The sequence below is a fragment of the Pteropus alecto genome, unplaced genomic scaffold, assembly GCF_000325575.1.
Source record: "Pteropus alecto unplaced genomic scaffold, ASM32557v1 scaffold58, whole genome shotgun sequence".
NCBI classification, from domain to species: Eukaryota; Metazoa; Chordata; class Mammalia; order Chiroptera; family Pteropodidae; genus Pteropus; species Pteropus alecto.
The window spans coordinates 555036-570415 of record NW_006441950.1 but is presented as its reverse complement, the minus strand read 5'-3'; the positions used below and the strand labels follow the sequence as shown (position 1 = coordinate 570415).

General features: G+C 33.5%; 1 protein-coding gene and 1 pseudogene across 3 annotated transcripts in view; one reads left to right on the top strand and one right to left on the bottom strand.

Annotated features, from left to right (window-relative positions):
• The window catches only part of EXOC2 (exocyst complex component 2), a 210240-nt gene that overhangs the window by 60665 nt on the left and 134195 nt on the right, over positions 1-15380 (top strand). For all 3 annotated transcript variants that reach the window (XM_006918860.3, XM_025051694.1, XM_006918862.3), the window contains exons 5-7: positions 4580-4693; positions 6166-6290; positions 14808-14888. In XM_006918860.3, coding sequence (XP_006918922.1) covers positions 4580-4693; positions 6166-6290; positions 14808-14888 — 320 coding nt within the window. The remainder of the gene's footprint in view (positions 1-4579; positions 4694-6165; positions 6291-14807; positions 14889-15380) is intronic.
• On the bottom strand, positions 1681-1799 carry LOC112485465 (annotated as a pseudogene).

Sequence of the window (15380 nt, the reverse complement as noted above, 5' to 3'; positions counted from 1 at the left end):
CTCACACTAATGGCAAAGCTCAGTTTCAGGATCTTCCACCCCTTCTTCCTCCCACCTTTGCCTTGCTAGTGGCAGGGTATGTCAATGATGAGGAGCCCATGGAGGCCTGACCATGCCCCATGTACTTCTCTTTATTGCCAGAAGACTCTGCTGCTAAAGAATGTGTCCCCAGTTGTGTTCTGGAATGTGGCCAGGCCCACATCTGCTCCCTCTTGAGGAGAAGGGATAGAGGGAGAGACTCCTGGGGTAGGAGAGTTTCTCAACTGGCTTATCTCCTAGAGCCCTTACTAGACATCAGGCCTTTATCTTGTGATAAAACATCTACTTATATTTGTAAAAATAACAGTTTAGTACATTATAAATTAAATGTTACTAAGGTTTAAGAATCAGATGAATTTTAAATATGTGAAGTTCTAGATAGCTTCAGGTTTACAACTTTCAGTGTCACCTGTTTAAGCATTTTAACTGTTTAGGATATGACCTTTTTATACATGCCATTTATATCCAGTTTTTTTTTTTTTAAATTTAGCTTTATTGAGGCATAATTGACAAGTTTGTAAGATATTTAAAGTACATATCTTGGTGATTTGATATACATATACATTGTGAAAGGATTCCAGCCATCTAGTTAACTAGTACATCTGTCACCTCAAATATTTATTTAGTATTTTTTGATGAGAACATTTAAATTCTACTCTCAGAAAATTTTAATTATATAATACAGTTTATCAACTATAATCACAATGTTTTACATTAGATCCTTGGAGACCTTTTTCATCTTTTAGCTGTAAGTTTGTACTCTTTTACTACCCTCTTTTTATTTCTCCTATGCTCTAGCCTTTTTTATGAGTTTAACTTTTTTTTTTAATAGGCCATATATTTTTTGGAAAATCTGATAAGTGGTTTATATCCCTTAGATCTGATAAGGGGCTTATATTTTCAAATCTGATAAAGGGTTAATATCCAAAATATATAAAGAACACTTACAACTCAAGAACAAAAATTTTCAAAAATATGAAAATAATTTGAAAAATGGGCAGAAGAGCTTTTTCTAAAAAAGACAACACAGATGGACAGGTACTTGAAAAAATGGTTCAAATCACTAATTGTCAGGGAAATGGAAATCACTAATTGTCAGGGAAATGCAAATCCATGAGATATCACACATTACACCTGTTAGAATGGCTCTTATCAAAAAGGCAAAAGAGAACAATTGTTGGTGAAGATGTGGAGAAAAGGGAACCTTTGTACACTGTTGGTGGAAATGCAAATTGGTGCAGCCACTATGGAAAACAGTATGAAGGTTCCTCAAAAAATAAAGATAGACTTGCCATATGACCCAGCAATTTCACTTCTAGTATACGTCCAAAGAAAATGAAAGCAGTAACTCGAAAAGATATATGCTTCCCGTGTTCATTGCAGCATAATTAACAATAGCCAAGTTGTGTAAACAACCTAAGTGTCCATTGATGGATGAATGGGTAAAGAAATTGTGGTACACACACACACACACACACACACACGCACGCACACACGCACACACACGCACTTGCACACACACACGAATATTGTTCAGCCATGAGAAAGAAGGAAATTCTGCCATTTACAACAAAATGGATAGACCTTGATCTCATTATTCTAGACAGAGAAAGACAAATGCAATTTTGTTTTTTTTTTTAATGCCTACAGCACCTGGTATTCCTAGGTGGTCTCCCATCCAAGTACTAACCAGGCCCAACACTGCTTAGCTTCTGAGATGCAGCGAGATCAGGCATGTTCAGGGTGGCATGGCCATAGACCTTATTTTTTTTTAACTAAATAGATTGAACATGACTTAACTGTCAGACCTTGGGGTCTGTGTAGTTTTAGACATTTCATTATGCCATGTAACTGCTGTATTTTTGAGTTTTGTATCTGCGTTTTATGCTTTTTTGCTTTACTTGCTATCATTATATCATAGATCCTTTTTTTTTTTTGATGTCATTCTTAACTCTAGCAACCCCTCCTTCACACTTCTGGTTTGATATGGATAGAAAACCACCCAACCAAAATCAAACTACAGGGCTTGAGTGGAAGAAAAAGAAGCTCAGGTTGGCTTCTCAGAATTCCTTTTTGCTGCTTTTTTGTTAGCCCTGTCTTTAATCTTTGAGTTTGGAACTCCTCCTTATTAGATTAGGATTTCACATAGTTGAATAATTTGTAAAGACTTAGGGATTTAGTTGATACCAAGTGATTCTGTTGTACTTTTTGACTCTTAAAATAATTTAACTTTATGAGAAAGCGAATTGTTAGGATTACATAGAACTCCAGTTTAAGTATCGTACAGAAGTAAGGTTGACAGAAAAGTCATAAGCATGCCACCATGCACATCTTCCTCATGCAGATGACAGATGGCAATAATTTATCATGCCGTAGTTTCCAGTTTAGACAAAGCCACATAAATCTTGAAACAGCATTCTAGACAGACACTACTCACTAGTTAAGGTAGAACTATGGGATATAGCCTATGTGTATCAGAGGGAAGGGTTCTAGTTATTTAGCTAGGGCTCAGCTTAAGTCTCCACTCAGTCATTACGTTCTCCAAAAATTCTACCACGGAAGCATCATTTACAAATAAATAAAATGAGAGAAGTGTCAAACTAGCATGAAGAATCCAAACCAAAATAAACTTCTAAAAATACAGAGTTCTCTAGCTTCCTTTCAAAGGCTCTGTCTATTGAAATGACCACCAAACTTATGCCACACACACACACACACACGATTTAGACTGTAATATTTTAATTTTTTAAGCCAGTGAAAAAAGATGTAAGGTTGACCTAGTCTCTGAGTTACTAAAACTGAGATGATGCCAGCTTTATGTCCATGATTCGCTTAAAGTCTCTCTCATCTTTTCATCTGTTACTACAATGTTAATCAGGGCTTTCTTTCCCCCTAATTAAAAAAGAAGATGTCATAGTATGTGGGACTTTTTCTCTCTTGTCTGAGGCCCTGATACAATAAATGTTGGATTCTAGATTAAAGTGCAGGATTTACAAAGGAAATTGTGGGGAACTGGTTTTGCTGCTTGCGTTCCTGTACTTTTAGGGAGTATGAAGGGATAAAGGAGCCAGTAGGGAAGGGGGAAGGTTTATAAGATTTCTTGAGAGCTAGGCTGTGAGAATATGTGCTCTTCTTCACTCATGCCTGGTGAGTGGGGCTTCTACGGAGCCTCCAGGTAAAAGTGTTCATGAGCCAGAAGCCCTGGCACTCAAGAGCACTAGACCAGTGCATGTGAGCAGTGGAGGTGTCTGCCTTGGCAAGGGTGTTTCCTGGGACCAGATGAGAGAGTAGGCTCCAGGCACTGCAAAGTTGTGCTTAAGGGAACTGGTTACCTGCAAGTCAAGAGGCTCAAGCAGGTAGTACTTTTGGATGAAAATGCTGATCTTGGACTAGGTTGCCTGATTTCTGAATCGAGGCTATGTTTATAATAATGTGGATCAAAACTCTCAGATAAGAGTGAGTAGAAGTCATCAGACCTGCCTACATTTTCTTCCAGGATGAGGATAATTTCTCGCATTGAATAAATTTTAAAGAGGTACTGGCCTTTAAAATAATGTCCTATTCATACCCTGTGAGTTGGGCTTATCCATTATATGGGGGTAAGGAACACAGTTCAGTCAGAAGGCACAGCAGGATCGGAGGAACAAAGTAAAAACGAACACCATGTGTGCAGGAAAGTATAATCCCTTTGAAGTTGCTGAAGCTTCAGGTTTGAAGATTAGAGTGGCAGAGATGAATCTTGAGAGAAAAACAAGTTCAGATCATAGACTTGACTACAGAATTTGGACTTTATCCTGCACAGATGGAGATATAGTAAGGGCTGCTAGCTCATAAGCCCTCTTTGGGCAAAGTCTGCCCATAGTGCTTTTGCTCTCAGACACAACTCTCTGACCTCCAGCATGGAATCTGACCTATAGTTGATAATTAGTATTTGAACAAATAAATAAATGAATTGATCTGGAAGTCGACCTTAAAATGTAGGCAAGAAAATGAGCTGCAGATAATGTATTACTTGTTATAAGCTTTTCTTAAAATTATTTCAGATATGGACATTTAAAAATGAGTACTGTATAGCTAGATTTAATTTTATTAATAGGCATTATCATTCAGCATTATTAGTATGCCTTAAAACAGCTTTCACATAGGTCTTTAACAAAAATCATTTTAATAAACTGCTTTAATGTTTTTTAGTTTCGATGTATCCAAGTTTTTATTTTTCATCCTTTGCGTAGGGAATGATTTCATATTTGGCTAGATTTCATAAAGTATCAACTTTTAGCCTCTTTAAATCTTATATTCTTGTATTGATGTAATTTCTATATTTTAACTAATTTCCTATCTTATATTTAATCAAAGTTGATATGAGAATAAATCAGCTGAGGTGCAGGAAATATATTTTGTGTATACATACAAACATAGGCTCCATATTGTATGGCGTATAATTATAATGATTTGTATTTGTGTTTATTACACTGGACGTCAGTTACGTCCTTGTGGTAGTAACACTTGAAATATATTTTAAACTTTTTTTTTCCCTCAGATGTAAATTTCCCCAGAAAGACTTAGAAATGCTGTTTCCTGGAATGAGTGCTGATTTTACAAGTGAGAATTTTTCAGCTGCCTGGTATCTTATAGAGAACCACTCAACTACCAGGTTAGTGATATTGGACTGTTGGCTGTGAATGGTTTCACTCGGATGCAGCTAATAGGATTATAAAACAATGTGGGTTTTAGGTTCAACTCTGCTACTTTGGAGCCCTTTGATTTTGGGTGAGCTCATGAACATCTCGGGGTATCTATTTCCTTATTTATAAAATGTGATTATTAGAGTACCCTTATTTCCTACTATCATGTTTTTTCTACATGTTTCATTATTTGTGCAACCCATTAAAACTTTGTGGAGTCTCAGCTGGATACCTAACCTGAAGTCTGAATGTGACTTTTGCTTACTCAAATAACAAAACTTTCAAGTCTTGGTGTAAAATAGTGAACACACCTCTTTCCGTTACTGTAGAGCAAAAGAGGATGAGTTAGTTTATCATTTTACAGAGACCTGGTTTAAAATTAGGCAAAAAATATACAACATCATATATCTAAATTAAAGTACTCATTTTTGTCTGCTAATGACATTTGATCCTCTCTATGCAAGGTCAGATTTGTAACTTTTTTTGCAAGACTGGTTTAAAACAGTTATATTTAGTAAAAATGTTTGACTAAATGGTTTGTTGCATAAAACTTTTATTCTTGAAAAGTTAACTTGTTAAAATATACCTTTGGAGAAATTTTTTTCCTATTGGAATGCAAACTATTACAATAGTAGAAGACATGAAGAAAAGTTGGTATATACAGAGAATAAATTTGGCCTGATAAATCTTTAAAGCAAATGTCTGAAATCTTTCATTGTAGAAGATGGTTCTAATTTCACATTATGGATGTGGTTTTTCTATTACTATGAGTCAGAATTGATCTCTTTTCTGGATAAGCCTATCATAGTACTCAATGTATTCAAAGTTTTATAGCTAGATTTTCTTAGCTCAAATGGAATTAAAACTTCTGAAATACAGAGGACTATATATTTTTCTCTAGTTGAGTTGTAGAGATAAAATATTGTGGTCTTTTTAGTTATTTAAATTGTGAATTGATGCTCTCTTCCTCAGGTTTTCTGTAATTTCACTCCTAATGACTGGCTCATTTAGGATAACAGTATGCTCATTTTGTATCCAGAATACAGAAATGAACATACAGAGAAAGTCCTGTCTTAGATAGCGTCTACCATGATCTAAGCCTTCCCACCAGGGAGATGATACTCAGAACGCCTTACCTGGCAAATCATATATACGTTATATCAGTTATAAAAATACAGGTATATTTACTTTATAGGGGTCTGATATATTTGGAATGACTATTTGAGGGCTACTAATCTCTTTCCTAGCTGCTATAATTTTGTATTCATAATAAAAGGTTTAGATATAGGTAAGAATGTGAAAACTTTGATTTTCATCTGGTTACATGTTATATCTGTTTGTATCTTTCTTAATGTAGGCTTCAGTATTTTACACTTAATGAGTTGTCTTCTATTTTGCTTGTTAGGATTCTCAAAATTTTGGTTTCTTCATTTCATTTCAGTTTTGAACAGCTCAAAATGGCAGTTACCCACCTGAAGAGACAGGCTAACAAGAAGAGTGAAGGCAGCTTGGCGTATGTGAAAGGCGGTCTTAGTACATTCTTTGAAGCCCAGGATGCTCTCTCAGGTAAGGTGATTCTCAGAGCCATGTGCTGGGGCTTCCACAGCAGAAACCTAACACTGCATTTGCAGAGTGTTTACAGGGTCTGTATTCATAAAAATAGAGATCTAAAATGTGCTATAAATATTTGTTGCTGAGTAGGCTGGAATCTCTTTGAAGCCTTGGTACTTTAAATATTTTTCTCTGAGGCTTTTGTAGACCCATCATACATGTGTGAAATATGAGACTACTTTATTTCTCCACAATATCCAGTCTCCAAGGCCAATAAGAAATTGAATCTCAATGGGGAAAATTCTAGAATTTAAAACATCCTTTTACAGCCATCAATATTTTTCATGTTACTAATTCTATAAATGTGACCCATTGTGTGTTGGTCACATTGTTCACATTGGTGACCTAAAATTTTAACAAAAATAATGCTGACCAACTAACTACTACTAAGCAAGTGATTATTGCATATAGAAAATGATTTTATTAGTACATTTGAAAATTTTAGACACATTTTTTGATGTAAATGAAATGCATACTACAAAAAATATTAAATGGTTGAATAAGAAGGAACTACTGTAATCCCATTGTAGAGATATTTTATATGAATTCATATTACAAAATTAGAATTACATATACAGTTGTATATGCTAGAAACCTTTATTCTTTCAATTGTTCCTCTGGGTGATTATTTTACATATAGCATTTGATTTATTAGTAGCTCTTTAGAAATTTTTCTGGCTATAGTCTTAAGTGAAATTGATCTGTGATTTTTAAAAATGATTTTTTTATCAGATTTTGGTGTTTACATTATATAGAATCATATAACTGGATTATATAGATTAAGAATTATATATGGAAATTTGAAAGAGCTAATATATTTAAAGAGCTAGTAAATTGTTCAAGTAATTTGTTTTACTTTTTTTATTATGATAAATTTCGAATGCTTTAAAAGTAGAGAGAATAGTACAGTCACCCTCACATACCTGTTACCTAGATTTAACAGTTCTGAATATTTTTCCATACTTGCTTCGTCAGTGTTTTTTAAGGATGGTTGGTTTGTTTTGTGTATTGCCGCTCTCAAGCAATGAATCTCTAGCAGTATGACATTTCTGTTTTATGGACTTTAGTATGAGGCCCCCAAATGAGGACATTTACCTACATAACCACAGTACCATTATCGCAGCTAACAAAAGTTTCAGTAATTCTTTAATATCATGTACTTCTCAGTTCAAATTTAAATTTCTCCAATTATCCTCTGACTTTCCTTTTTATAGTTGGTTTGTCCAAATCAAGATGTAAATAAAGTCCAGGTTTGGTTTTTCATTTGTTCTTTTTAGGTTTTTAAGCTTTTTTATACTAAAAGAATCTTTTCACCTTTGTTACTTTTTCTTTTCTTTTCTTTTTTTTTTCCCCATACTGATGATTTATTGAAGAAAAAAGGCTTATTTGTTCCATACTCTGGATTTGACTGATTACTTTCTCATGGTGTCTTTTAACTTATTTTACTCTCCATTATATTGTTTAGACTTATCTAATTGGACATTAGATATTATGCAGTTTCAACAATTTTGGCCACATGTGGGTACTGTGTGCTTTCTGTTTTATCACATCAGGAGGCCATTAGTGTCTGCTTGTTCCTCCTGTAGAGACACTATGATGGTTCAGTGGGTTCAGATGGGTTGGACACTGGCAGTTGTGTATATATATGTTTTTGAAAATTCTATTTTTTGTGTTTTGTTTATTTTGATTTGGTTTTCCCCTGAAATTCTCTCCATCAAGATTTTCAGGTTTTTTAGCATTGCATTATAATTTTTAAATCATTTAAAATTTATATTCTAGGTCTTTTCTCATTATCAATTCATTTTTTGTGTTCTACTTTATTTACATTGATTGTTTAGTGAAACTATTTTGTATTTTCAAAAGTTGAAATTTTAATTTTCCTCTTTGATCTAGTAGTTTGTAATAGACTTTTGTTTTTTAAAGTTAGTTTTAGTCTTATTATGAAAGCAAATGTGTTCCTTAATATATGTCAATTTTCTCTTAGTGCGCCAAAGATAAAAATGGAGGGTGGGGCATAGTCTCTTTAGGACACACTGTTTGATAGAATATCAGTGATTAATTATATTATTTAAATTTAGGTTATTTAAAATAAACATGTCAGACAAACCTCCCTCTTTAATTTTGATTCTTTGTATGAAAAGCATGTGTACTTTGTAACTTTTGGTGGTTTGGATTATCTTGAAACTAATATTTTAATATAATAATAATAACTACAAAATTAGGGGCAATTCCAAGACCACCTGCAGGTTTGATAGTTTGCTAGAAGGACTCACAGAAGTCATTGAAAGCTGTTGTACTTGCAGTTATGATTTATTTCATCGAAGAAGTACAGATTAAAATCAGCCAATGGAAAAGACTTATGGGGCAGGGTCCAGGAAAGTTCCATGCATGGAGCGTCCAGTTGTCATTTCAAAATGGAGTCATGGACAGCACTGATTTTCCTTATAATGATGTGAGACAACGTACATAGAGTATTGCCAGCCTGACCCAAGCCTGGTGTCCAGAGTTTTTACTGGGGCTCTGTTACATCAACATAGTCAACTGCCCCAGTGACTGAGCTCTTCAGTCCTTCTGGAGGTTGAGCTGATACTGAGTGACCCATAGTCCTCACTGTAAATCATATTGTTAGATTATATGGTGTGGCCCAAGGCCCCCAAGTAAATAAGACACTTTATCAGGTAAGACATTCAAAGAGCTTAGAGATTACTTTCCAGAAGCCCAGGATAAGGCTAGAACTCTCTGGCAAGATTAAATTCTGTTCTGCACAATAGCACACTATTGACATTCCACAACTTTCCTTTTATATGCGTTTGTTTAATATAGTAGGCATTATGTACTTTTTAACCTTAAGAAATTTTGATTTGGGCATCTCTCTTGTAAGCAACATGTAGTAGTTTTATTTTTTATACCATTTTGAGACTCTTTGCCTTTTAATAGAGGAATTTAAGTGATATACATGTATCATAACTAAAATTTTTGTCCTTTTGTTTTATTCTCTTGTTGTTTTTTGTTTTTCATTTTTCCCTCTGTACTATGTAGACTGTATTGTTTGCAGATTTGGGAGAAATGTTTTTAAATTTTATTATAGGTTGTCTTTTGACTCCTGTTGTGTATGACAACAGTTGTGCACATCTTTATTTCTCATGCGCTTTCTTTTTTTCTGGTCTTAATTTAATCTGAAGTTATAGACCCAGCTGCTTATTTTACCATTTTTTTTCTATTTCATTTTGAATATTTCGTATTTCAAAAGACAAAAAGACTTTTTGTCTTTTGCATTTAAGTTTATAACATATTTACTACAGTTATTTAAAATTTACCATATATGCATAAATTTAATTGGCTTTAATGTTTATTGCCTGTCAGTTTATTTTTTTTTCCTATCTTTGAATTTTTTGTTTTTAACTATGGGTTATGTCTTTTGTGCTATGCCTTTTGAATTCTTGCATGTCTGGAAATGTCTCTTGTTTTCACACATGAACAACCACTTGGCTGTAAGAGAATTATTTTCCAGAAACATTGATCCAGTTTCTTTTAATGCTGCAGAGAGGAAGTCCGGAGCCAATGCAATTCTTTATTGCTTGTAGAAGAGTTGATTGTTTTTCTCTACCTAAATGCTTAAAAGATATATTTGTTTAGCCTTGAATTTAAAAAAGAAATACATACCAGGTTATATTGGAATGTAGGTCTTGTTTTTATTCATGTTACCTAATATTTGATAAGCTTTTAGAATCTGTAGACTACCTTCAAATTTTAACACTTTTTTTTTGTTAAGTCAGATTTTATTTATGGTTTGTCTCTGAATATCCTTTCATAAAAATATCACTCTTTTCCTTCTGCTACCCTGCATGGTGTTCAGTACCCTTTCTGTTTTTTAGTAGAATGCTAAGTTGCCCAGCAAGAAAATGCCTTTACTAGTTTCCTTCCATTTTCTGCCATGCTGGATGTTGGGAAATATGGTCTCTAAATGGTTGTGAAAGGAAAGATGTTATTGGAAGTGGAAAAAAAATGGGGAGCTGAACTATAGTCATAAAGAAAAAACATTGAAGATTTTTTGGTCTCTGTCAGCCCTGCGTTAGAGTGTTAAGCTAGATAGAGATGATAGAGCATAATCGAACTACTTTTTTCCCCCATTTTGTTATTATCTGTTTCTTCTCTTTGATTATTTCGTACGTAGTCCAAGGTTTTTATTTTTAGTCTATTCCAGTAAGGTTAACAGGTAGTAGCTATTACCCTCTTGTATAGCCTTTATTTATCTTTAAGTTTTCATGCTTTTGTCTTTTTTTCTTCTGTGTCCCATGAGTATTTTAATTAGAACTTGACCATAGTGTGTCTGGCATAACTAATCTGCCAGTGTTAACCTCAGTGTGTTTATTACAATTTTTTTCTTTACGATATCCTACAAAAATATTCTTAGCATCATACTTCACTTTTCCATGGCTGTCATTCTGCCATTCTCTTTCAATCACTTGAAGTCTTAATGAGCCTTGATTTCTTACCAGCTACTGCTCACACAAGCTCTCCCAGGTTATGGTGATGTTCGTATAGCTTCTTATAACGTTAAAGGCCTTCTTCACTCCCTCAGTGCCATATGATTGCTACTTTTATTTCGGTGACCATTTCCCTGACTGCCCCTTGAGTTTGTCATCTCAACAGTCACTTGTTTTTTAGTGGCAAGTTCAGCATTATCACTTGTTCCTTTTGAGAATAACTATGGGCCAAAATTATATGAATTATTCCTCTTTCTGATTATACTGGAGTAAAGAATACCAGAATAAAGAGGCCAAAAAAGAGTGAATAAACACATTTTGCTTGATACACAATTGGTCTTCATTCCCATATTACTTTTATTGCTCCTATTCCAGGTCATGTGAGTCATATTGATTTTTTTTGGCACATTCTGTTGTTAGTGTCTGTTGATGTATGAAGATAATCTAGGCAAGTATGCTTATATAAGACCCAGTTATCTAAATAAAAACCCTTTATACCTGTTAGTGTTCTATGTAGTAGTTTTAATTTTATTATTATTTATTGTTTCTTTTCAATATAACCGAGGAAGGAAAAGATTCACAGATTACCTAACCAGTTTAAATATAATTTATATGTGATTTAGCCACTCTCATAAAAATTTGGTAGAATAAGAAGTAGAAACTAAATGTTTGAAAAGTTCTTTATAAATTTAAATTATTAATACATCTTACTCTAACCCTTCCTAGTAAGTAAGTATTATGCTCAGAGGCTGGCACATAGGCCAAATTAGGCCCCAGCCTATCTTTGTACAGGCTATGAGCTAAACATGATTATCTTTTTCAAATGCTTTTTTTTAAAAAGAAGAAGAATATGGGATAGAGGCCCTATGTATCCCACAAAGCCTAATATATTTATTGTCTGGTTCTTTTTTCTTTTTTTTTAATTAAGTTTGTTGAGGTAACATTGGTAAATACAATTATATAATTTTCAGGTGTACATTATAGTTTGACATCTGTATATTCTGTTGTATGTTTACCATCCAAAGTCCAGTTTCCTTCAGCTACCATATATATGATCCCCTTTACCCACTTCATCCTCCCCCTAACCCCCTATATTTGACTCCCTTTACCCCGTCTATCTCCCTTCTCTCCCCGAGCCTTTACCCTCTGGTAATCACTAGTCTATAGGTTCTTTATAGAAATAGTTTGTCAATCTCTGACCTAGTTTGACTATTCCTATGTCATACTGGCGAGTAGTAACATATAGTGCTTAGAGTATATACACACAGTGTACCCGACACTGAATCCTTATAGACATTGCCATATACACATGTCATATCTTAGTGCTTTATTTAATAATGATATTATATGAATGCATGAACAAATATTATGATTTTTAATTCAAATTTGCATATTTGACGTCTACATTTTATTAGAGTTCACATCATAACTTCAGTGAATCAGTAGGCAGTCTTTCTATAACTGATTTTTCTTTGAATAGAACTTTTATATACATACTTTTTTCTCAAATATAAATTTATGAAGTTCAACTGCTTCACTTTCAATAGATTAGAAACAATAACAAACCTGTTATCATGTACTATGTTGCTTATTGAGTTATACTATTTAAAAATGTTTTCAGAGAAAATAAAAGATCAAGTGAACCAGCCATTTGTTTATTTGGTTTAATTTTCTGGAAAATAGGATTGCCTTTATCAGATCCCAGTGTCTCTTGGTCCTCAGGCCTGGCTGACAGTTTGACAGTGGCTCTGCTGTGGTGGAGATGGGAGGCAGGAAGCTGCCTTGTCAGCAGAACAGGGCTGTAAACTGAGCTCCGGGGAGCCGGGTTCACCTCATCTTGACCTGCTGATCAGTGATGGGTTTTGTCAGCAACAGAATATGTGGTTGCATGATTTCCTTTTAAAGCTAGTTTTGACTTAGAAAGTAGCATTTGAATCAGGGCTACTATAAGATACAATATCTTATTGTCATGGACAAACTGCATGAAGTGCCTGCTTAATAAATTGCAATGAGTGCCAAATGTTCTTTTGCAACCAGGACTGTCAGAAAAATTACAACATTTAAATAAATAGTGTGAGCATATTTGCTTAGAACATGGAAGTCTTTCTAGTCTTGCTTTTTAATCTTCTTTCTTAAAGATGGGAAATTTTTTTCCATTTAAGTACAAGTTAGGCTTTGATATTTGAAGACATTTTAGGTTACCATTACCACTTATTCCAAATTTAAAACATTAAAGGAATAACTTTTTCCATTCCCAAATCAATGAAGACAATTAAAAATATAGTGGCTGATTTTTTTTCCCCAAATGTATTTTTCTATGAATGTGTTTCTTCAACAGAGAAGTGGTCTATTTTATAGTTTCAAATAAAATTTGAAGTTGCTTTACAAAAAAAAGTGTAAAAAGGGACAAGATCAGTATTAGAAACTAATTAAATGAAGCCAAGAAATAGATGTTATCTTGCATTGAGAATATATGTTCATACCGTATTTGATCACTGAATTTGACCCAAATTTTCCAACCAATGAATCAAGGGAAACAAATCGAATCGTAATTACAATACATATTAAAATTTTTTTTTTTCTTAGACTTTCCCCTCCCCCATACATCTGCCACCCATGACTGGTGGGTTGAGGCAGAACCTGTAAATGCCTATTATGAAAGAGTTTGATGCTCTATTTGAATATTAGAGAATAGCAAACATAAGAGTAACAATAATTTTAGTATACTGGCCGTGAGGCCTTTGGAATTACATATCTTGCATGTGAGTTTACTTGAGCAGGTTATGTGAAAAAATAAAATCCTGGGTGTTTTAGCAGCTATTACTTTTAAGGTCCATTTATTTGCAATTGACTGCAGTTCCCAACTGACATAGTAAGTCTGTTGTTTTCATTGTACAGATGTGAAAACAGAGGCTTAAACAGTTTATGCTGCTTAGTCATGCAGTATGAGCAGTATGGGGGTGAAGTTTATTGTTCTGGAATCAGACTGCTTGAGTTCAAATTTTGGGTTTGGCTTTGTGACCTTGATCAACCTGTTTAATTTTACTGAGTCATGATTTTCCCATCTGTGAAATAGAAATAATTTTAGAACATACATAATTGGCCTCTTACAAGATGAGCAATATGCATTAGAAACTTATCATTGTACTTAACTTATGGCCATGGCTCAATATTTTTCTTGCTATGTTATTTTTATGATATCAGAATTTTGAATTTGAAATTGTATTTGGCCATTTTGTTTTGAAAATTCTCTTACTGCTCTGTTTAAATCTTCCCCTATTTGGGAGGTAAAAAGTTTTGAAATATAAATTATTAAATGATTTCCTAATAATCTTTATGAGAACTGTGTAGTTATATATCAATAATAGCAAGAAGGAGCAATTAGGGGGATCATTTTATAAACTATAGAAATGTCTAACCAATGTACTGTGTACTTGAAGCTAATATAAAACATAGCAAAAACCCCTAGCGTAATTTGTATATCCACAAATTGATGTATTATTGGTAGATATTACTAGATGTTTCTTGGGAACCTCCAGTGGAATAATTACAGAATGAATAGAACATGAATACCTTTTGCTATATTATGTTTCAAGGTCGAAGTTCGATACTTTGAGTTTGATAGACGTCAAATAGTAGTATTTCTGAAACTGAGAAATAAGTGACTTTCCTGTGGCCAAATATAAAAGTTACTTAAGTCTTACTTTTCTTTTGTAATGCAACTGTTTTTACCATTCAACAGTGAGCATGATGATTATATGTATAATGTACTATTTTAATAGTGTTAAACAGAATAATTTGGACTGGTGTATGCTGATTACTTTGCAGAGTTTGTACAGAGTTTTTACATGTTTGTGCTTCTTCCAGCAGTGAAAATAATATGACCATTTTTAAAAGCTATTCAAAAATGTCATTTTGATGTAATGTATTCCCATTCATTAAAATAGCATACATTTTAACTAGACTTTTTTTTTTTTTCTTCTAGCCATCCATCAAAAACTAGAAGCAGATGGAACAGAAAAAGTAGAAGGATCCATGACGCAAAAACTGGAGAATGTTCTGAACAGTAAGTTTTGTCGTACTACCCAAAACTATTTATGGACTTTATAACAAGCTTTAATATAATTCGTGGATCTGATTTCACAGAACAAGACAGTAAGTTACATTTTAATATTTATTTCTAAATAATGATTTAGTATTTATTTCTAGGTAATGATTTAAAGAATATAAAGATTAAAACATTGATAATTAATGTTTCATTTCTGTTGACATTTTACTTATGAGAAATCATAATTTGAAAAAAAGCCAGTATACTTCTTAAGAAGTAGTATTTGCTACCATAAAGACCAGTATATAAATAACATCATCAAAGACAGAAAAGCACAGAGGCGGTAGCCAGGATTATCATTGAACAAAAACCTGAAAAAGCATCTTCAAGTATCTACTAGTGTTAATGCACATAATATCAGCTACTAGGATAACAGATACTTAAGTGTCATTTATTTATCTATACCTTGCCTTTTTCCAAAACAAACTTAAGGCAGCTGCATATTTAAGA